The sequence below is a fragment of the Crinia signifera genome, chromosome 8 (genome assembly GCF_055691185.1).
Source record: "Crinia signifera chromosome 8, ASM5569118v1, whole genome shotgun sequence".
NCBI classification, from domain to species: Eukaryota; Metazoa; Chordata; class Amphibia; order Anura; family Myobatrachidae; genus Crinia; species Crinia signifera.
In genome coordinates, this window is record NC_139224.1 from 165,565,595 (window position 1) to 165,588,878 (window position 23,284).

A 23,284-nucleotide genomic window follows, 5' to 3' on the forward strand; every position below is an offset into this window, starting at 1 on the left:
AACCACCTAATTTACAGCCCACCAGCCAATAGTACGGCAGGATGGGGAGAGAAAGCCCTGCTATATCAGCTACTGGATGAGAGAGGCGGCGTCATCACCTCCCCATCATTACTACAATCATTACTTAGTAGGTGCGGGTGCAGATGCGGCGCAGCGGCAGTGAGGAATATACCCTCACCCCCCGCAGTGATTCCACTGGCCTAGGGGGGGGGGGCGACCACCCCGTTCGCCCCCCCCCCTTAAATCCACCCCTGCTGTGATGATTGGGGTGCCCGAAGCATGGTGAGTGCAGCGAGCCATGCGAGGGGACGTGGTGCACTTTAACCAGTGTCCATGTCGACATTCAGTGCAAAATCAGTCAAAAACACCATGTCGACTATTTGACTGTTAACCTAGTTCATGTCAACCTAATGCTTGTGTTGACCTAATGATTGTCGACCAACTTGTTGTAGACCAAATGATCCCAACCCTTGTGATGGACTTGCTTCCAATCTCCTAATTTCTTAACGCAACGGATTAATAAATGTCCCAGCAATTGGTGAGATAATCTGGATTCAGAGAAATGTCATATTACATTGTGCATTGAAGAATGCCGCACTATACTAGGGCAGTTGTCTGTATCACAGCTGGCTGGAAAACTTTGCATAGTTCATATAATAACTGTATTGTCAATTATTTTCTGCAGCCTGCATTCATAATGCTCAGCATAGTTTTTTGCTAAATGGGAATGGTAATAAATTCATTAAACTCCAACATCGCTTTCATTTTTGCATCACAAATTGACTACTGGGAACGTTGCTTCTTTAATGTGAGATATTATCTGACAATGAGCCTGAGCGAAACAAATGTTTATGAATGAACTTGTAATTGCAATTTATAATCTTTACCGAAACCATTGTATGCGGCACAAGCTGCGGATGCACTTACTGTAGGTCTCCAGCGACATCTAACTAATTCCAGCACCGACGGTGCAAGGGCCATGCTGCGATGTCGTGCGTTGTCTTGCATGTACAGACGATGGAGGATGGCGCTGACGACAAGCGGGAGTGTGCATTGTCATTGACATAGTGCATACACACTAGACAATATGAAGATTTTGACTTTCAGACCATTCGGAATCCTGAAAATCGTTCATAGTATCGTCTAGTGTGTACCCAGCTTTACATCTGTTAACAGAAAGATTCTAGTGATTAAGAAGTTTGTATTTATAATATGTAATTGTTTTAATAGTTAAGTGGTAAATTTAAATTGGCCCCTGTGACCAAGCCAGTCAGCTGCGTGATGTGCTAGGTGTCAATTAACACATATGCTATTCGTGCTTTAACCTTTTTATGAATTAATTATGATTACCTGATGCAAGAATTATTTAGGGCTTATAAAACAGCAAAAAAAAGGTTTTATTTTTTTTAAACTATAAAACTAATGAAATTATACACATGCCCACGTGAGTGGACAACATGCATCTGCAACATATATAATTGCAAATATATAAAAGTAAAAGTACAGGAGCCAGAGACTGAGGCCACAGCACCAGCGGTGGGTATGGCTGTACGCCTGCAGCCCCAGGCTGTGCGCACACACAGAGTAGATGGCTCTGCATGCCGAGTTGCAGGGCGCACACACAGTAGACGGCAGTGGCACACAGTGAGTCAGTCAGACTCAGCCAAAAACAGATGGTGCACAGTAGACGGCCGGCCCGCAAGGGTAACTGACAGGCCAGCTGGTACAGGCAGTGGCCATGCCCGGGCATGGAAGCTCGAGGGCCCTTTATATCTCTGGGGCCCGTCACACTTGTCCCCCTTGACCCCCCCTGTCGCCTGCCCTGCTGCTACCACTAGTCAAGACATAGAACATCAAATGACATCAACGTCGTCTACCAAGGCCAAAGCCCAATGTCATCGTAGAGGGCCTGTCAAATAGAAAATGGCAAAGTTCATGGAGTGGCAAGGAACGGCTAAGGCCCTAGCCTATGTTCTTGACTAGTGGTTCAGCTTCACATGACGATCACATCCCTCATCCTCCCCACCCCCCTAGAAATGTAGACAGTTAAGCTGCCATCAAAAACACAGCAAACAACTCTGTCTTCTGAAAACATGGTATCACAATGTCCAGGAGTCCAAGGTGTTGGCGGTTGCAATTCCGGACCTTCCCATCACTGTACGAGAAGAGGTGGCTCCTTCTACCATTTGCAGCACACCCTCTGCATATGCTGGAAGGATCACCCACAGACCAGTTCCTGATTTTTAAGTTGTCAATGTTGTACACCAGGAGGAGGTAATTGATTTAGCTGGCGCTGAGGAGGAAGTTGACGAGGAGGAGGATGCTGCTGATGGTGATGAGGTTAAATGAGGCACCGGGCGAGACAGTTGTTGTCCGTGGGATGCAACAATTGCCACACCATATGTAGCTTATGTAAAACTGCAATAAGCAGGGGTAAGGCCTTTGGCCACCTAAGGATATCCTTGCTTATGCACCACCTGAAGTTAGTTCATAAGTTCCAGTTTAGTTTAGAAACTGTGGCTAGGACTGTAAGCAGTCGAGGGACACCTAAATCCCTTTATCATGTTGTATGCAAGCGCCTGAAAACCACACCAGCAAGTCACTCTTCGTCAATTTCCTCCTCCATCTGGAACGGAGGTAGCCCTGCATGCCATGTCACCGGCATGACTGACTCCTCTTCCATCCTGGATACCTCCGGAGGAGTACGCTTACTACTGCTGCTGGGAGTTGATCCTCGTCCCAGAGGGGAAGTCGTAAGAACGCTACATCTTTCACAAAGCAATTGACCGTCCAAAAGTCATTCATCATGAGTATGAAGTACAACAGCAGTCATCTGATGGCAAAGCGGATAAATGTGGCCTTGACAGCTATGTTGGTGTTAGATGTGCATCCGGTGTCCGCCATTTGTGGAGTGGGATTTAGTCAGTTGATGGAGGTAATGTGTCCCTGGTACCAAATCCCATCTAGATTCCACTTCACTAGGCAGGCGATACCGAGGATGTACAGAGAGGTCCGAAAGGGCGTCCTCGTGACCTGAAAAATGCGGTTGTACCCACTGTCGTCTTAACCACGGACAAGTGGTTCAGGGCAAACTAAGGACTATATGACTGACAGCCCACTGGGTAGGTGCATCACCTTCTGCAGCAACAGCATCTCCTGCATGTTAGCTCCTTCCAAGGCAGGCTACATTGTGTATCATCAGTTTCAATAAGAGATATAATGCCGACTACCTCTTAGAGAAACTGAGGGAAATTGGCTTACCCCAATTAGACTCTCCTGGGGATTTGTGGTGTCGGACAACGACAGAAACATTGTGCGGGCGTTACATATGGGTAATTTCCAACAAGTGCCATGTTTTGCCCACACAATATATTTGGTGGTGCAGCATTTCCTAACAACTGACAGGAGTGTGCAGGAGATGCTTGCAGTGACCTGCAAAAATGCTGGACACTGTCACCATTCTGCCCAAGGCTGTAGCGGCAGCAAAAACTGCTCAATCTGCCCTGCCATCACCTCAAACAAGAGTTTGTGACGTGCTGGAACTCCACCCTCTATATGCTGCAGAGGATGGAGGAGCAGCAAAAGGCCATTCAAGCCTACACGGCCACCTCTGACATAGGCAGAGGAGCGGGGATGCACCGGACTCAAGCACAGTGGAGTTTTATTTCCGTGTTGTGCAAGGTTTTCCAGCCATTTGAACTTGCCACAAGTGAAGTCAGCTGTGACACTGCCAGCTTGAGTCAGGTGATTCCCCTGATCAGGCTGTTGCAGAGGCAGCTGGAGAAAGTTAAGGCGGAGCTAAAGCGTTGCGATTCCACAAAGCATGTAACTCTTGTAGATGAAGCCCTACATACGCTTTGCCAGGATATGAGGGTGGTCAGTCTGTTAAAGTCAGAGGAATACATTCTGGCCACCGTGCGTGATTCTCGGTTTAAATTGTATGTTGCGTCTGTTTCCGGCAGACACAAGTCTACAAAGACCTGCTGGTCAGGAGATTGTCATCTGAAGCGGACCGTGATATGGCAAAAGCTCCTCCCTCATTTTCTCACACACCTGTGGTTGCAAAGAAACAGCTGAAATTTCCGATACAACCCGACCCGCTGGCGGGGATGCAGGGCAGGCAGGAGAGAGTTTGGACATCTGGTCCGGACTAAAGGACCTGTCAACAATTGCCGACATGTCTACTGTCGCTGCATTGGATGTGGTCACCATTGAAAATATGGTGGAGGATTACTTTGGTGACAACATCCAAGTAGACATGTCAGACAGTCCATACCTCTTACTGGCAGGACTAAAAGGCAGTTTGGAGGCCCCTGTACAAACTGGCTCTATTTTACCTTAGTTGTCCCCCATCCAGTGTGTACTCTGAAAGAGTTTTAGTGCAGCGGGGAACCTGGTCAGTGAGCGGCTTAGAAGGTTGCTTCCACAAAATGTGGAGAAGATGATGTTCATCAAAATTAATTATCAATTCTTGAACGAAGACCAGCAATTGCCTCCAGAGATTACAGAGGGACCTGTGATTGTGGAGTCCAGCGGGGATGAATTGATAATCTGTGAGGATAAGGATGTACACACTGAAGGAGGTGAGGAATCTGAGGATGAGGACAACATCTTGCCTCTATAGAGCCAGTTTGTACAGGGAGAGGTGACTTCTTTTTTTGTGGGAGCCCAAACAAACTAATCATTTCAATCAGTCGTGTAGCAGACCCTGTCGCTGAAATGATTGGTTTGTTAAAGTGAGCATGTCCTATTTATGCAACATAAGGGTGAGAGGGCCCAAGGACAATTCCATCGGTACTTGTTTCCTAGAAGGGCGCCCATCGCGGGCATCGCATGTACATCGCATGCCATTATAATGGCATGCGATGCGACGGCCGCGATTTTACATAGAAATGCATGGTGAAATGTAAATCGCGTCGGTCGCATCGCATGCGGCCAAAAGAAAAAAAATCGCATGCAATGCGACCGACACGATTACCGATTTTACATTGGGAACAACGTTAAATGGCCCAATTGACCCGATTTTACATAGGGAACAATGTTAAATGGCCCACAGACCCCAAATAGCCACCCTGAAGTGTGAAATGGCCCCCCCAATTGTTAACGCCACCCCACGATCAACATCAACCCGAAGCGTGGCGAGCGCAGCGAGGGGCGGCGGTAGGCGTCCTCCGACCTTTTCATACCCCCACTATCCACGTCGGCGTGGAGTTTAAAATAGAAAGTGTGGCGAGCACAGCGAGCCACCGAGCCCGAAGCGTGGCGAGCGCAGCGGAATACGAGACCCCGACCGTGTTCCGCGTCCCCTCGCCACGCTTCGGGCTCGGTGGCTCGCCACATCTATTCTCAACTCCACACCGACGTGGATAGTGGGGGTATGAAAAGGTCGGAGGACGCGTACCGCCGCCGCTCGCCACGCTTCGGGTTGACGTTGATCGTGGGGTGGCGTTAACAATTGGGGGGCCATTTCACACTTCAGGGTGGGTATTTGGGGTCTGTGGGCCATTTAACATTGTTCCCTATGTGAAATCGGGTCAATTGGGCCATTTAACATTGTTCCCTATGTAAAATCGCGGTAATCGCGTCGGTCGCATCGCATGCGATTTTTTGGCCGCATGCGATCGACGCGATTTTTTTCCTTGCGATGCCTAAGATCAAAATCGTGGGCGCCCTTCTAGGAAACAATTACCATTCCATCTTGCACCTCTTTTTTGCAATTATATGCTTTTTAGAGCCCAGTTTTTCAAACTGCCATCCTGTCTGCTGCTGCAGCGCCACGTGTTTGTGCCGTACAGTTGTGTAGCTTAGCATAGTTATCCAGCTTCCTTGGTGCAACCTTTTACCCTAAAAACAAGATTGTGAGGTGTGCAGAATAGACTGGAAATGAGTGAAAATTAATGACAGGGATAGATTGGGTAGCGTTGGTTAATACTACACTATCACATCAGCACTTTATGTTTACCAAACTTAATTGTCCTGGGAAATATGACAAAATCTGGGGTCTATGGCAGAACTCCAACGTTTCTCGTGACACACCGGAATGCTCCGAAACGTATATATGCCTGCTGTCATGTTGACGGACCCTGTGCCGGTGCTGAACTTCCTTTTTAATATACATATTTATTTACAAATCCTCTGTCAGAACTTGGAAGTAACTACTGGAAATGCATGTAATATATTTTTTGTATTTGTATTTTTTTTTTATATGTTAAATTTAATTAAATAAATTTCAATAAAATACACTTGAAAAAAAAAACAAAAACAACAACAACTTACTGTTGGAATGCAACTGTAGATGTGCAGTCTCGGATTGTTGTGTCTCGAGGGCCACACTAGCTTCAGGTGCAGGCAACGTTCCAGATGCCGATTGCTGCACTGGAGTCAGAGAAGGCGCTGGTGACGCTGGACCCTCTAAAGAACGATGCAAGTGAACTAAAGTTGTTCTGGAGCTTTGCTCGCCACAACTTTACTAAAAGTAATAGATGGTGGCGTTGACAAAGGAGGGTAGGGTGGACCCAAGGTGGTGCGAATTAGGCTACATAAATGCCGTAGCGTAAAATGTGGCCGCAGAGATTATCTATTTATCTTTTTCTCTCTGTCTGGGGGAGATATATCAACGGAGAAATAAAATAGAGCTGGACTATCACATCAGGTTCAAGCACAAACTTGCTTCTTCATCTCGCTCCAATACTTGATTCGTTTTTTGATGCTATCCCTCCTGAAAAAGGCTGTTAAGGAATTATGGGACATACCCAGGAGCCGTAATGTATCATTAGTTTCTATATCAGGCGTTTGCTGCATTTATAAGCCACATGTCTTGGAGCTGGAACCTTGGTGTTATTATTTATTAGCAGTTACTTATATAGCGCGCACATATTCCACAGCGCTTTACAGAGCATATTTGAACAGTCACATCGGTCCCTGCCCCAGTGGAGCTTACAATCTATATTCCCTACCACATGTACACGAACAGACTTTCTAGGGTTAATTTTGTTGGGAGACAATGAACCTACCAGTATATGTTTGGATTGTGGGAGGAAACCCACGCAAGCACGGGGAAAACATACAAACTCTGCAGTTAGTGCCATGGTGGGAATCGAACCCAAGACCTCCGCGCGGTGAAGCAGCAATGCTAACCATTACACCATCCGTACTGCCCAATGTGCATTCATAAAAATAAAAAATAACGGTACTCTTTACCTAGAACGGCGCCCACGATTGAAATCGCGGGCATCGCGGGTAAAATCGCGGTAATCGCGGGTAAATCGCGGGTACATCAAAATCGGGTACCCGCGATTACCGCGATTTTCCCATAGAGAACAATGTTAAAAAGCCTGATTGACCGCGATTTTAGCGTTAAATGCCTCAATGCCCGCGATTTTCCCATAGGAATCAATGTTAAATGGGCTACAGAGCCCAAATAGCCCCAATTAACCCTTAAATGTCCCCCCAATTTTTGTACGCCACCCCACGATCCACGCCAACCCGAAGCGTGGCGAGCGCAGCGAGCCCGCGAGGGGCGGCGGTACGCGTCCTACGACCTTTTCATGCCCTACTATTCACGTCGGCGTGGAGTTGAGAATAGAATAGTGTGGCGAGCGCAGCGAGCCACCGAGCCCGAAGCGTGGCGAGCGCAGCGAGCCCCGCGAGGGGACGCGGATACCTTCACAGTTATACGCGTCCCCTCGCGGGCTTCACAGGTGTCCGCGTGGCCACGGACACCTGTGAAGCCCGCGAGGGGACGCGCTTACCTGTGAAGGTATCCGCGTCCGCTCGCCACGCTTCGGGCTCGGTGGCTCGCTGCGCTCGCCACACTATTCTATTCTCAACTCCACGCCGACGTGGATAGTAGGGCATGAAAAGGTCGTAGGACGCGTACCGCCGCCGCTCGCCACGCTTCGGGTTGGCGTGGATCGTGGGGTGGCGTACAAAAATTGGGGGGACATGTAAGGGTTAATGGGCTCTGTGGCCCATTTAACATTGATTTCTATGGCCAAATCGGGTGGATTGAGGCATTTAACACTAAAATCGGGTCCATCGCGGCTTTTAACATTGCTTCCTATGGGAAATCGGGAGCATCGCGTCGCGGGCATCGCGGGTACATTTATGGCCGGCCGCGACGCGACCAACGCGATTTTTCAGGTTTAACATGGTTTTCAATGGAAAAATCGCGGGCATCGCGTCGGTCGCGTCGCGGGCAGGCATAAATGTACCCGCGATGCCCGCGACGGGCGCCGTTCTAGGTAAAGAGTACCAAAATAACTTTACATTATTCCATTGCCGGTCGTTCATCCAGGATTTGGATCAATGTAGAAATAAATAGAGCTGGTCTATATATCAAGTTCAAGCACAAACTTGCTACTTCATCTCTCTCCAAGGCTTGACACCCTGCCCCCTCTATCTGTACAGAGCATTGCTAAGGCTTACAGACATTACATACATCCTTAGTGAATGACATGCACTTTGTATAAGTTAACTTGTGGGGACGTCCCATACTAACGGCATGTACTGCAGCCATGTTTTCTTGATAGTCGGAAGCTCTCTCTCGCTCTCTCGCTCAGTCACCATTACCAAGTGGTGGTGGGCGCGGCAAGCTGCTGATATGATCCGTAATCAGTCACATTAGATAGCTCCGCCCCCGTCTTATTCCCGCCAGAACTCTGCCCAACCGCCGTCCCCCTTCAAACCCCAGAGAGCCTCCCCGGCGACCAATCACACCGCGCATTGGCCCGGAAGCCGCCGATCGCCGGCCCTCTTGTCCCCCGCTCCCTCCACAACGGAAAGTGAAAGCGGCGCCCTGGCCCCGCCCCTCCGCCTGTGCGTGGAGGCAGCGCGTCGCCGTACGCTCGCGAGCTGACGTCATCACGCCGGGAAAGGCGGGCTCCGGCCTGGAGGTCGCGGCGGAGGAGGAGGACCGTGGCGTGACCCACCCCTGCCTGCTGCTTCTGTGGTGAGTTTTGTTTTCCCGCCAGAGGATGTGTGGAGGCACCGGACGCTGACCGAGGCCGGCAGGTACCACTCTCTCCCTCACTCCCCCCCTCAGTGATGGCGGCAGCTGTGCGTCGCTCTCCTCATGTCGTTAGTGGGGAGTGCGAGCAATGGCGGCGCCCGCCCTGTAGCACGCAGCAGGCTACCCCGGGAGGCTCGGTGGGGACACGGGGTAGTCAAGAGCCTGTCATTGGTTATGTGGGGATGGCCGCTGCGTTTGCTGATCGCTGTGTGCTGGGTCTGACCCTATATTTAGGTCTGACTCTCTAAAACAGCGTGTGGGACTACGAGTCGCAGCACTGCCGCCTGTGCAACTACAGGTAGCATGCCACACCTTGTGGGTAATGGGCTGTCATATGCTCTCATTTCCTATCAATGAAGGTACTATAATGGAAAAGTCATGGAGTCTGTGTACCTGGAGAGAGATAAAGTACCAGCCAACAAGTTACTGTCATTTTTTAAGTCCGTAACATGGCAGTTATGAGCTGATTTGCTTGTACTTTATCTCTCTCTGCCATATCTGCAGTGATGTGTATCTGGAGGATATACCAGCTGACATCTGAATGTGACGGGGGTGCAAAATCTCTAACCCTTCATTACACTGCACAACGCCACTTGTGGTAGCTCTCTCACTATTAAGGGAGTGCACATATTGGCCAGACACTCACAGATCGCACCAGTATGTACCCAGCTTTAGTATATTGATCCAAATACCAACCGCATTAACTATTGACACAATGGGGGTCATTCAGATCCGCTCGCTGGGCTGAGAATTTTGACCACCAAGCAATATTTGAACGACCGCGCATGGTATGTAGTTGTCATGCTGCGAGTCGTCTGCCCAAAGGCAGCTAGCGAGCGCTAGCCACTGCTTGCATGGTGATTGACACCCTGTGGTCTTTTGGGGGTGTGCTTTTAGCATTTTTGAGCATCCCTGCAGAAAAAGCAGGAGTTTCCCGGGTGTTGGGAACATACACACTGAACGATATTGGTAACCAAAATAGTTCAGTGATGCTTGGACATACGGGTTGGTTGTTGGCTATATAGGCAAAATCGACCTGCATGCACAGCTGATTGGAGGAGAGGGGCTGGCATTAACAATTAGCGGGAGCAATCGTTAATGCCAAAATTTCAAAGATATCACTCATACCCCTTTCACACTTGCAAGCTGGGTTGCAAGCCAGGTTCTAAGTTCCGGGTGCGACCCGGCTTGCAAGTGCTTTCACACTGGCCACCCGACCCGGAATGAAGTCGGGCCGGTGGCGTCATCTGGAGGCTTGGCTGGGGCGGCGCTGGGAGATGTCAGCACTTCCCAGCGGCGCATTTTCACCGCGGTGAACGGGATCTGGGTCACGTTGACCCGGAATACCCGTTCACACTCACAGGTGACAAGACCCTTTCACACTGAGCTAGAACCCGGGATATTTTTGAAAGTGTGAAAGGGGTATCAGAAGGCCCCTTATGAGCCATAGCTTTTAAAAAATCAGACCCCCAAGAACCAGATATTGACCCTGTATAAAGACCCATATAGTCCCTAGTACTTATTATTAAAGTTAATACTGAACGCTAGTTCCTATAGTAGTTGGGTACAGATATTTGTCTGCATACAGAATGTAGAGTGGGGGTACTGTATGTGCTGGTAGACTGCATAGGAAAAGCTATCCTAACACTGCTCCCAAATTCCTTTTTTGGGGGAATCGTTGTGTTGTGGGCCAGCGTACACTAGGTGGTGCTCAATGGGGCAATTAAAGTGTTGTTCCGTTGTTTGTGCACACAGCCGCTGGTATTATGGTTATGATGATCCATTGTTTTTGCTAAATACATTAAGCAGCATTTTGTTCCAAGTAATGGGGCTGTTTATACTAGAGCAGGAAAGAACAATTCTTCCCTGATAAGACATTTGAACTGTGGGGTTACCTACTCCAATGAAATGTGAGCTTAACCAGTTGCACGTTGTAGTACTATGGGTATCAAAATACAGGAATATTTCTCTAATGTTTGTGCATTCATTGTTCTGTGATGTCTCCGCAATTAACTAGTTTTGTTTAAACACATTCTATGCCCCCTGGTTATCTCCTCTCTGTCCTGACAGTTCAGTGAACCAAGCAAGCTGGGACCAGCAGCTCAATTTTTCTGTTTATGCTGCATGAATTCCACACCATTGATTATGCCAGATAAATGCAACACTACAGACAGTCCATGGGCCTATTAAGATTTAGCACCCATTAACGTCTTTGTGCATGGTTTATGCACGTGGTTCTATGGCATTGTGGATGTGTTTGGATATGGCTATAATGTGAAGCATTAGAACCAAACCACCAAATCCTGTTGTGCGTATACCCTTACATTTAATGGTGGTTATGAACAGATTTAATAGTACTGCAGACAAACTAATCCTCCCAATTGTATTAAGTGTAGCTTCAATTTGTGGTGAACCACAAATTAGGGCTTCACTATATTATGTTATATTAAATGTGTGTTAAGTTGTTTGATTATGGTTTGCCCTGATTGATGGCAGTTTTCTTGTCTCTTGGCAGGCAATCGCTATTGGGGAACCGGACTTCCATACACGGGCATTGGCGGAGGTGGCAGCGGGAAGATGCCAGGAATTACTCAGTGTGAAAGTCAAACCGTTCTGGCGAAGGCCAGCCCCTCCAGGAAGAGCCGCTTATCTCTGCGCTTCTTCCAGAAGAAAGAAGCTAAGAGGGCTTTGGACTTTGCCGAGACAACACAAACCGAGGAACAAAATGTAGAAGAGAAGGAACCAGAAGTGTAAGATATCTTGGCAGCGTGTTGAAGGTTGCCATCTCACATAAAGTTATTTCCCTTTTCTACTCAAAGTATAAAAATCCTAGTTCTGTAGCCCATTAAATAATCAAAATTCAGGGCTTACCTCCTTGGCCACTGGACAGGTCTTGTGATAGTTTGGAGACTCCAGATTATGGGATTTCATACAGCAGTGGCAGTCATAGATAAGTGTTCTGTGGGAGGTGATCCCCTCACGTTGGTGATGGTGGCGGATGGCCCCGCCAACATTGGAGACATTGCCTGGGCCAACCTGCTGCACTCCTACTGCCCTTGAAGCCCTGCCCTGATCCTAGAGGGATCACTAATGGCTGCCTCAGCTTCCCTGTGTTTAGTACAAGCAGCCTGCACTTGAATTGAGCACCGAATGCGACTTGTTGCTTTTCAGTAGTAGTCCTGTGTGTATATTGCACAATGTAACATTAGCATAATAGCTTGAGAAGGCCTCTTCAGCAATGCTAGACGTGTAGAATAGTCTCACCACACTCGCATCCTGTTTAAGGTCCGAAGATATGTGGTTTCTGGGGCAAAGAAACAAAGTAAAGATTTTGACAGTTCTGAGTCTTCACTGTTCACTGGATCGCTTTTGTATTGACAATGTAACACCTTAACAGTGATATCTAAGCTTGCAAATACCAGTACAGGACAAGATGAACAGTAGAAACAAAATATTGATTATGTAGTGGGTAGGCAGAATGTTACACCATATCATGATTTTTAAACTAAAGTATCTCTTTACGATTAGAACACTAAAGTAGATTTAGACAGCTGAGAGCAATCTGATTTACCCCCCCCCCCCCCCCACCCAATATATTGAGCCTGATTCTGTTTAACTTGCAAATTCTCTCTTTGATGTTCAAAACAATGTTCACTACTGATGGGGGAGATATAATGTGCAAAGAGTTAAGGCCCATACACACTGGGCGACAGCAAGCTTGAGCGGCTTTCAGCTCAAAGCCACCCAGTGTGTACGGCCCGACGATGAGCGGTGATGCGCCAGGAAAGCCGCCATGACCGCGCTGGGTGAAAGCCGCTCAGTGTGTATGCATAGTCGCCAGGTGTGGATGGACCTTTAGATTTGGGTGGGGTTTGTACTTAAAACTGATATCTATATTGCAGTGCAAAATAAAACCGAGTATTTACTCTGCACAGAAACAAAATAACACCCAAATCAGGTGGCGGCCATACACACGCAGATTTATCTGCAGATCTGTCTGGTAGGAACAAAACCATGGTTATGAATGAGAGCAAATGACAGTTGACCATTTGCTTGGAAATGCTGGAAAACTGACAAACTGTCACTCATCCATAACCATGTTTTTGTTCCAACCAGCCAGATCTGAAGATAAATCTCACTAGTGTATGGGCACCTTTACTCTACGTATGTTACATCTGCCCCACCTGCAGTGCATATGGTTAAGTCCCTTAGAGAGAATTTGCTTTTGCAATTGAACCAGAATCAAGCCTTTTGGTCACTTAATGAATTTTATTTTAAATCTAAATATTTCTCTCGTAGTGATCAAGTTGTTCCTGCTCCAGAGCTACCGCCACCAGTTTGTTGTGCAAAGAAGGAAAACCTGGTTCCGTTTGTAGGGTTCAATAATCTTGGCAACACCTGTTACCTCAATAGCATACTTCAGGTACAGTATACGATTCATACTTTTATCTCTGACCTGTTGAGTAAAACTTTGCTCTGCCCGTGATTGTTTTCCTTGTGTTATTACCTGAGACCAAAATCCATAATTATGGAATTGTTTTATCCTTTAGGTTTTATGCTACTGTCCAGGATTTAAAAGGGGTGTGAAAAAACTCAGTGATCTTATTTCTAAAAAGAGAGAGACTATTAAAGAAGACAAAGAACCCGCATTGGAAAAGGTAAATTTTGATTTGATTTTTTTTATCTTCTGTAAGCAAAATCGTATAGGAAAATAGTGCATATCTCACTGTGTGTACCCCCTCTATAAGCTGTCGTTTTGAGGGCTAGTAGAGGTGTTACGTTAGATGCAATATACTGGTCCAGAAACCAGACTTCATATTTCTGATCAATGCCAATAGGGATAGGCTCTACCCCGCTACTACTTCTCCCCCTCGCCATGGTGTATGAGGGGGAAAATAGCGAAGCTGCAGCATTGTGGAAGGACACATAGCAGCTATTGTATTTAATTGTATCACGTGTTTGTATCTTAAACGATATCAGGCGCTGCTTTCTATAGCCTTGTGATTTTTTTTTTTAGATGGTCACTGAGTTGTGGTGACTTTTAATACCCATGTAACTGACAGGAGGGAGTGCATAGGCCATGCATTTGACATGTATTTCTCACAGGATATTGCTAAGGAAGACGTGTCTGCGAGCTATGAGGTCATTTGCAGTTTGAGTACTTTGATCCATTCCGCGGAACATCTGCAGCTCGGTTTTCTCTTAAATCCAGAGAGTTACGACACGGAACTTGCTGCACAGCCGAGAAAACTCCTGAACACGCTGAGGTAGGAAGTAATTACAAGTATACACTTCTAGGACATGAGTAAAAATAACTAAACCAATATATATTACATTTTCTCACATGCCAATCCTTAGTTTAAAGGACACAAATTAGAGAATTCAGGACCATGATTATTTATAACGAAGTCGCACTTCCGGGGTCTTGCTATATTTTGCTACAAAATGATGGGCAGCAAGAGCTCCGCATTATGCGGTTTGTGGTCTTGAATTTTCACCAAAGTCAATTTTTTTTATTTAACAGAGAACTCAATCCTATGTATGAAGGGTATCTCCAGCACGATGCACAAGAAGTCTTACAGTGTATACTGGGGAACATTCAGGAAGCCTGTCAGGCTCTGAGAAAGGAGATCAAGTGCTCGCAAGTGAACGAATCAGAACAGCCGCATGAAAGCAAAGAACCCGCCGTTTGTGAGGTCGGAGCCATTTCCGGAAAACCTCAAGAAACCTCAGAGTCTCCGAATGAAAATGGCAAACGCAAAAGTGATAATGAGGTTGGGAATGTCAAGAAAAGGACAAAGCTTACTAAAGAGCCTCCAGCTGAGGAGGGCAGGATAACCAGATCAAAACGGAAAACAGTCCCAGAGAAGCCAGATGAGAAAGCCGCTCCTAAAGCCAGCGCGGAGACCTGCCCCTCCAATCCTTCCCATAAGAAATCTAGATTACGGCTCAACTTGTTTAAGTCATCAAAACAACCGAGTATTCTGTCAAAGTTCCGTAGCTTGAGTAAAATGGACAGCTTGTCATCGAAATGTTCAACGGAGCTCGACACTCCCAGCATAAAGACAGAGTCAGACAAATTGGTGAAAGATGAGCCGGTAAAGGAAAATGTCAGCTGCAAGTCTGCCGGAAATGAAGATGTGGAGAAATCTCTGAATGGTTGGTTTTTGCACTAACATTTTAGTAGGGTGACTAACACTGTCAGTAACTGAGGTGGTCTAAGTGCACCCAAATCTCATAATTCACTATATATCAAGCTATATATAGAGCACTATATATTGCAAGTGCTAGCTGTATAGTAACAGGGATGGAACAGTGAGAATCGGTCTGTGAGGAACTCTTACATGTTTAGAATAACCCCTTCTGTAGATGGAGCCGCTCTCCCTGAAGCGTAGACGGTAAGGGAAGCCCTCGATCCCCGCTGTTTTGTTGACAGGGACATGCGAGTGAGACGCTTGCGTCCCATTCCGGCATGCACCAGCACACGGAATTTGGCGATCGGGCAGGCTGGCTGACTGCACTCCATCTGTAACTGTCATTCTGTGCATCACTGTTCTGACAGGCAGGAATGGGATCAGTACCTACAACAGGGGTGGCCAAAACGGTCCTCGAGATCTACCAACGGTCCATGTTTTCCAGAGCACCTAGCTGGAGCACAGCTGTAGTCATTACTAACTGTCACATTCCCCAGATCCCCTAGCTGGTGCACAGCTGCAGTCATTACTAACTGTCACATTTGAAATATGCTGCATTCATTCCTACTATAGTTTGCCTGAGACACATGAACTGTTGGTAGATCTTGAGGACAGGTTTGGCCACCCCTGACCTACAAGGTATGCAGTCCGGGGGCTTCCAGGTGAGCTCTCTATTTAGAAATGAGCCAAATTAGGATATCCTACAGCATAGGACCAACAGAGCAGAAATGGCTTGCCATGGCATTACTATTATCTTGTAGGATGTAGATATCATCTGCTGGTCCCTTTTCAGCGTGCTGGAGGAACTTGTTTGTATTTCTAGTATATATTAGCCCCTCCCCTACATGCGCCTGTGGTGGACCAGTAAATGAATTTGGCAACTGACATTCTGTGTGTCAATTCACCTTCAAATGTACATTTTGTAGAGCTTTACTGACTTTGAAATGACTTATTTGAAAGTAAATGACTGTTAAATCTGAGAATGTAATTCATAATTATAGAGTCAATTGGGTTTGAACTGGTGGAGAAATTATTCCAGGGCCAGCTGGTGCTGCGAACCCGGTGTCTGGAGTGTGAGTGTTTCACAGAGCGGAGAGAAGACTTCCAGGATATCAGCGTACCGGTGCAAGAAAGTGACCCGCCAAGACTAGAGGAGGACTCTGACAGTGAGTTGTTAGTCTACTAATTCATTATTGTTGCCAAACTTCAGAACAACATTGTAATGTCACTGATGGTAAAAACGTTCATTAATGCAAGCTGAAAAGTCGTCACTTGCACTTTGAGATAACAGATTTTGGGCAGTATTCATTCCTGGATTCCGACTGTTGGAACGTACTGACAGTTGGAATTCAATGTTCTGCTCAGCTTTCTAGTGTTAAAATGGATGTGTTGGTAAAAACAGACGGAGATTTTTGAAAAACGGCCGTAAATTCGACAATCCGTTTCCGACTTTGTTCTGTATTTCTGCTTGTCCAATTACCACTAAAATATATGTTCTTGTTTTTAGTTTCTCCTGATCCTAGAATGGAAATAAAGACTTTGAAATGGGCAATATCCCAATTTGCATCCGTGGAGAGAATAGTTGGAGAGGACAAATATTTCTGCGAGAACTGCCATCATTACGCAGAAGCGGAGAGAAGCCTTTTATTTGATAAGATTCCAGACATCGTAACCATTCATTTAAAGTGCTTCGCGGCAAACGGCTCAGAGTAAGTCTCCAGTCGTTGTTTGGTAAATTCCTTTTGCAGTTCTGGCATTTATCCTAAAATCCCCTCCTAACTCGCATGTAGGAGAACTGACAAATAGCTTTTCTTAAGAATAGGTTACTTATACAGGGTGTGGAAAAAAATATCCCTGATTTTAAAGGCTAACAAAAATACCACGGTAAATGGTATTTAAAATGTTAGTAAATTATCTAAAAGTGCAGTTTATGTTCAATTGGTGATACATATATCCTAGCCCAGATGGTGGTCTTCATTGGTGATGTACATTTGTAGTTGATTTAAAGGCCTCCGTCTGTACAATATCATGTTCAAAACAAACTAGTCCATGCACTTTTAGAAAGTGCGTAGATCGTCCATATGGGAGACAACAAAAAGTTTTCAGCATGATCATTCGGGAGTAAACAAATGCAGTGGATTATTCTCCCAGTCTTGTGCTGTATGTTCTATAGAAGACTGGAGAGCTGTTGTAGGTAAGATGTATAAAGGTTGGACTATTCTGATGGAGGACTCCAGGGATCCACAAGCATTACTTGTAGATACTGTTACAAACCTTTGGAGTTTCCATCTGATTTACCCATTACAACTGCTTTCACGCATCAACAAAATGTTTATTAGGAGGAATCCTACATTGTTGTTTGCACCAGATTTGCCGAAACACTGGTACGCAGACATTCCAAGGGTCTCGCTGAATCCATTTTGGAGTGTTCCTCAAAGTTGACCTTGTGAAGAGTGCATTTTACCATCCGCTGTTAGCACATCTGGCTATTTTTAAATTTATTTTTTATTTTTCCCCCAGTTATCCAGAATGTTGTTGCTGGTAGCCCAATCAGACACTCCTGTTCTTCTTTAACAAATTCCGTCAAAAACATTTCCAAATTCATCTGAACACAGTTCTTCCAGCTGTCTGTCAAACTGCCTACTGCAAAATCTATTCATTGCTTCACAAGGCCTTGTCTGTCGTCAAGCCTCCTACTACCTTAAGATATACCCCTTTCACACCGCACCTCGGACCCAGGTTATTGCTGGGTTGCTGCCTGATCAATCCGGGTCAAGGTGCGGTGTAAAAGCAGCTTAAAACCCAGGATGACCAACCTGGCAATGTGACCCGGGTTATAAGATGGGTTGATAAACTCTACTTTCCCTCTTTATAATGGGCAATCTGGGTTTAATCTGAAAGCTTCAGAACTGGGTTGATCTGGCATTGCGATCTGAAAGGGGGTAAGAATGGTTTTGTTGCTCCGCTTACATATAAGGTGTGCCCAAATGAAAAGGAGACTTTTGCTGTAGCGGCATTGTATCTAATCGCAGTAGGTTAATATGTGTACCAATAGATGGCGTGGCATATTCCCCCAGTTGCGCATGTGTAGTGAACGCCTTCGCCTCAGTTTCTTCATTCCTGGAAAGGTATTTTGTCGGTCAGATGGATTCCTCCAGATCAGCGCAAATAGCGGATATCAGATCTTCCCACACAAGGAAAGCATTGCTTCAGAAATTTATCGCAGTATGATGGCAGTGTATAGAGATCAGTGTCTCGCGTGGTGCACTATATTCCGGTGGTGTCGGCGTTATTAGGTAGGAAGCCAAAGCATAAATGACTTGCCACAGCCTGGGCAGGCGCACGTTGTCCCCAGCCCTGCCACAATTTTGCCTGTAGAGGATATCCTATCCTGGAGCACTGGGAAGCCGTTCACTACACATGTGCAACTGGCTGCGTTATGCTTTCATTGAAGCAAATCAGTCTGATCTTTGGGCTGTCGCCGACAAATCACAATATCAAGTCTCCTACGCTTTGATATTTCTTTTTGATGTACACTTGTGTGCTGAAGGATGTGATCCGCACAGTAGCACTGCACCCACTGGAGGTGTACGGTAATATGAGTTACTGCTGATGGCCCTTCGCCAGCTTTACAGATGATTAAATTACCCCTGTATCCCTAGGCTAGTGTGTGTGTGTGTGTGTGTGTGTGTGTGTGTGTAGACCAGTGTGCCCTCATGGAACTGTGGGTTTTCAAGGTAGTCCTGTGCTATCAGGTAGGGTGTACTCAACATTTATGTGCTACAGCTTCTGTAGTGTAGGAGTTTAAATTCAGCATGATGTATTTTTTTTTTTATCACACCATTTATTTAAATGAGTACCGGTGGGTGGATTTAATTTAGGCTGCTTTTTCCAGCAGGGAACATTTTTCGAACAGATTTCGACAAAACAGATCCGACTTTAAAACAAGTCGGATCAACCCCCACCCCCAAAGTACACTAAAGTCTGCTGGGCACAAGGTTGTTGTGACTATTCACACATGCTTTGTAGCGATCTCTTCTGGTACTTTCTGGGCTCAACAGACCTAGCGCTAGTAGCAGTGATGAGCCGCTTTAAAATAAGAACATTAACATTGTTCAACATTCAATGTAGACCATTTAAGAAAAAAAAAAATTACAATTTCATTCCATATGAACTGTTGTCTGAATGTACAAATGCATGTTTTTTTTTTTTTTTTATAGGTTTGACTGTTACGGAGGGCTCTCCAAAGTAAACACGCCTTTGCTAACACCGTTACAGTTGTCCCTGGAGGAGTGGAGCACCAAGCCGTCGGCAGACCTTTACGGTCTATTTGCAGTGGTTATGCACAGTGGAGTGACCATAAGTAGTGGCCACTACACAGCGTATGTTAAACTTAGCGACCTCAGTAATCTAGAACTTGACCAGGTGAAAGCTCCTGTAGATCCCCATGGCATTATTAAAACTGAGCCGTTAACGGAAGAAGCAGTCCGAACTTCTGATGAAAACTATGACCCTGAAATTTCATTTCGAAATGGTGCAAATGTGACGTCTAACACCAAAGTAAGCAAAAAAGGTACGGACACGGTCGGTCTCCTGGGTGGGCAGAAAAACAAATCCGATTTTGAGCAGCTGCCTGCACCCAAATCTGAAACTGTTCCAAGCGCTATTGCTGAAGAGAAAGGCTTATCTGCCGCAATCTTCGGGCCTGAGAACAATCCTGAAACGGACCAAAGAGCGCAAGTTCCTGCTGATCGGCTTGACTCCAAGTCTGTTCTGTATGTGTTGCAGAGTCTGAAGGAATATGAGGGGAAATGGCTTCTATTTGACGATTCTGAGGTTAAAGTAACGGAGGAGAGAGACTTTTTGTCCACAATATCTCCAAGCACTCAGTCCACGTCCACTCCCTATCTGCTGTTCTACAAGAGAATAGTTGACTAGAAGCTACGTTATGCTACCTGTATAATATGTAAAAGTCTTCCAGGTTGTAGTTACCAGGATGGTACTGGTACCATGTGTGTAAATTTGTATATAACGGGAATCCTGTTGGGTCAACAAGTCACACCTTGCCACAAACTGGTGATGCTATTAGAGATTTTGTTCCTGTGTGTGTATATAGATTGTATTTTGTACATTTGTTTCACCCCCAGGCACTTATTATACTTGCCAATTTCGATATATTTTTTAATAAAGTTTCATGATACGTTTTCTATATTGAAATTGGTCCAAGGCTGGAAGGCCGTACAATTGCCAGGGCAGCAACTTTAACTTGATGCAAAGTTATTTTACAAGTCAGCAATAATGTATAGGCTTTTTTTAAAAGAAAAAAAACCCTATTTATTTAATAGATTATAGCGTCTGTATGTTTGATGTACAGACTGTAACCTTACAGCTTATATTGGTTAACAGATTATTACTCGGTAGCTGGTTTTTCTGGGCAATTTGTAATCTTCATATATTAGAATACTTTTGTATGAATTTTGTAATTAAAGTATTTCTTACTTTGTCTGGATGTGATTTAAAGCTTTTTTCTAAATCGAAATTGCTTTAACTACTTAAACTCTTGAGTGCTGACCTGCCCCCACCATAATAATAATGGTTCAGGTTTTAAAAATATCTGTAGCTCAGTACTGATGGTTGTGTCAAACTACCAGGTAGTATTCAGGTCACCTGTAGCCAAGCATGTATATATTTAAAAGCTGTACTGATCTGCTGATACTACTTGTCTGTGTGCATGCAGCAATAGTGTGCCTGTGTAGGGAAGCTTTGTTTATGTGTAATATATAGTAAATTGCAAATGGTTCTATAGACTTATCCTTTTGGGTTACTGTACTTGCTGAGTCATAATTACCTCCAAGTGTTTTAAGAAGTAGATTAGTTTTTTTTCTTTTTTACTGGGTTTCTTCTGAACCACTCCATGACAGCCTTTACTCTGGGTTATATCCCTCTCCTCCAGTTACGTGACCTTGGGTATATTGATCCTTCTCTTTCTAGCGCTACAGTCTTTTGAGTGTCTCCCAACACTACACCATAGGACTTGGGAGGGATTGTAGGCTGCCATGGAGTGGTTCAGAAGAAACAAAATTATCGTAAGTATACTTTCCACTTTTTCCTTATCCAGGGGTCGAGAGCCGCTCATTAGATATTCACTGCTCCTGATAATTACTTATGCACGATCGGAATCAGTGCAAGCGGCTCCCTACCCGCGTCCCCTGCTGGCTCTCCCGGGGGGCAGCTTCTGCTGGCTCTCCCGGTGGGCAGCTTCTGCTGGCTGTCCCCGGGAGCCCTGCTTCTGCCCCACAGTGTCTGGTGCAGGCAGGCTTCCATCTCCGTGGCTGCCGCCATCCCCTGGCTCCCTGCGGTGGTTAAGATTCACCGTCGGGCAGCAAGCCCCTGTGGCATTGAATATGGTGACAGGGAGGGCTGGCAGCAAATGCTCCAGCTCTCTGGAACAAGGCAACTGTGCAGCGAATCCTGAACAGGATTTGCTGCATATGCCGAGTATTCTCATTGAATACTGCCCTTTCTGTCCTGTATGGAATTTTGCCAGCAGCTCAAACTTCTGTAATCTTCCACCCACTGCCAGTTCCCCACTCAGGCTGTGGTTATAAGAACCTACGAAACCCTCTTCGGTTAGGCAGAAGAAAGGTCTGTCTCGTCTCTGAAGGAGCTCCGTTATACTGTCTCCCAGGTCTGTAGCGCCTAGCCTCTCTAATCTGCTGTTTAGGTGACTGACCCCTAAATCTTGACTTCTTATCCTTAGGCAATCTTGCCGACTTGCCACACTGCATTCTTTGGATCAAAGATTCAAGCTTACTGTATTTGCAAAGTCTCCTAACAATGAATTATCTACATAGGCCAGTGCTTGACAAATTTTTTTTTTTTTTTTTTTTTTTTTTTTTAAATGTAGGAACCAGGATGAAAGTGTAGCAGCCCAAGAAGCTTAAGGGTGCCCATACACCGGTGCACCGTGATTTTTTATTTAGATCACATCACATTTAGGGGGCGATCCTATTAACCCAGAAGGGTGGGAGTTGCTGTTCGGGTGCTGTTTCAATGTTGAAAATGGCACCCAAATTAAGCCTAACTTAAACCTATCGCAGGGCCGAATTTGCTGAAAATTGCTTGCACCCCAATGGAGATGCGAGCACTTTTCACCAAATTGGGCCCACCATAAAGTACAGCTGGTGTTGTGATGATTCGCAACTCGCGATCATCTGCACCGATCAGGGTTAATAGAAACGACGACCTAAGGCTGCTTCGTGCCTCTGGCTGCGTTCCTGAGATGGGGAGAAGTCAGTGGTGGGAAGCCTACAGGAGGGAGTGTGCCTACTGACCCGTGGGAGGAGCCAATAGGGGAAGCTCCACAGGGAAAAATGGCCTTTCCACAGCACCAGTATAGCGGTTGGGATCTGGCACTGATTGAGCGACCAGGTGCACGCGGTCAGCGCAGCTTGGTGGCCCCCCTGCGCTGCACAGCCGTGAGCGGTTCCAGTACGGAGGGGAGCCAAACCTGTCTAGGCCATGGATGGTACCCAGAAAGACTTTCTAAACCACCAATATGTTAACGGGAAAGTGTGCCATACACCCAGACATCTTTCAGCTTCTGGTTTATTTATTAAATTAACATTGGAAGTCAATGCCATGCACAGCTTAATATGTGGATCTTCCAGGTCTCCTCATCTAGGGATAAGGGATGAGAGATACAGTAAGGGTTGCTTGAGGTCTGTTATATGTACCATGTAGCCGTCCACAACTAGAAACTATCACAGGGATTGCAGAACATACTTTGATGTTCTCCTCAAGGTTTATAACCCCTAGATCCTTTGGTCTTTCTTGCAGGCATGTGTGGATTTGGGTCTTCGCCTTTCATTTTTGAAGGTACAGCTTTTTAGAGGCAGATTTCACTATAAGCTGATGTGTAGCCTCATACATCAATATGCCAATCAGAGGCCCTTATTTAGATCTGACCGCAGTACAAATTTGTTCTCAAAATGGGCAAAACCATGTGCACTGCAGGTGGGGCAGATGTAACATGTGCATAGTGTTACATTTGGGTGGGGTGCTTTGAAACTGAAATCTA

General features: G+C 45.9%; 2 protein-coding genes across 4 annotated transcripts in view; one reads left to right on the top strand and one right to left on the bottom strand.

Annotated features, from left to right (window-relative positions):
• KANK4 (KN motif and ankyrin repeat domains 4) overlaps nucleotides 1–8,760 on the bottom strand; it is a 152,078-nt gene extending 143,318 nt beyond the window's left edge. For both annotated transcript variants that reach the window (XM_083157656.1, XM_083157655.1), the window contains exon 1: nucleotides 8,501–8,760. The gene's annotated coding sequence lies outside the window, so the exon portion shown is untranslated. The remainder of the gene's footprint in view (nucleotides 1–8,500) is intronic.
• Nucleotides 8,752–20,707, top strand: USP1 (ubiquitin specific peptidase 1). 2 transcript variants are annotated; one of them, XM_083157659.1, is made up of 9 exons: nucleotides 8,752–9,012; nucleotides 11,526–11,760; nucleotides 13,310–13,433; nucleotides 13,561–13,668; nucleotides 14,117–14,277; nucleotides 14,535–15,169; nucleotides 16,206–16,370; nucleotides 16,712–16,913; nucleotides 19,425–20,707. In XM_083157659.1, the coding sequence occupies exons 2-9, from the start codon at nucleotides 11,588–11,590 to the stop codon at nucleotides 20,140–20,142; spliced, it is 2,286 nt and encodes a 761-aa protein (XP_083013785.1). In that variant the 5' UTR covers nucleotides 8,752–9,012; nucleotides 11,526–11,587; the 3' UTR covers nucleotides 20,143–20,707. The 2 variants fall into 2 exon arrangements, with proteins under 2 accessions (XP_083013785.1, XP_083013784.1); XM_083157658.1 differs by having other exon boundaries at nucleotides 8,752–8,950.
• Nucleotides 20,708–23,284: the final 2,577 nt, after the last annotated feature.

What these genes read in the sequence shown, in the direction of transcription:
- USP1 (XM_083157659.1), top strand. Translation starts at nt 11,588, where the DNA reads ATGCCAGGAATTACTCAGTGTGAAAGTCAAACCGTTCTGGCGAAGGCC. An exon ending in ACCTCAATAGCATACTTCAG is followed by an intron (nt 13,434 to 13,560) that starts GTACAGTATACG and finishes TTTATCCTTTAG; the next exon opens with GTTTTATGCTACTGTCCAGG. An exon ending in TTCGCGGCAAACGGCTCAGA is followed by an intron (nt 16,914 to 19,424) that starts GTAAGTCTCCAG and finishes TTTTTTTTATAG; the next exon opens with GTTTGACTGTTACGGAGGGC.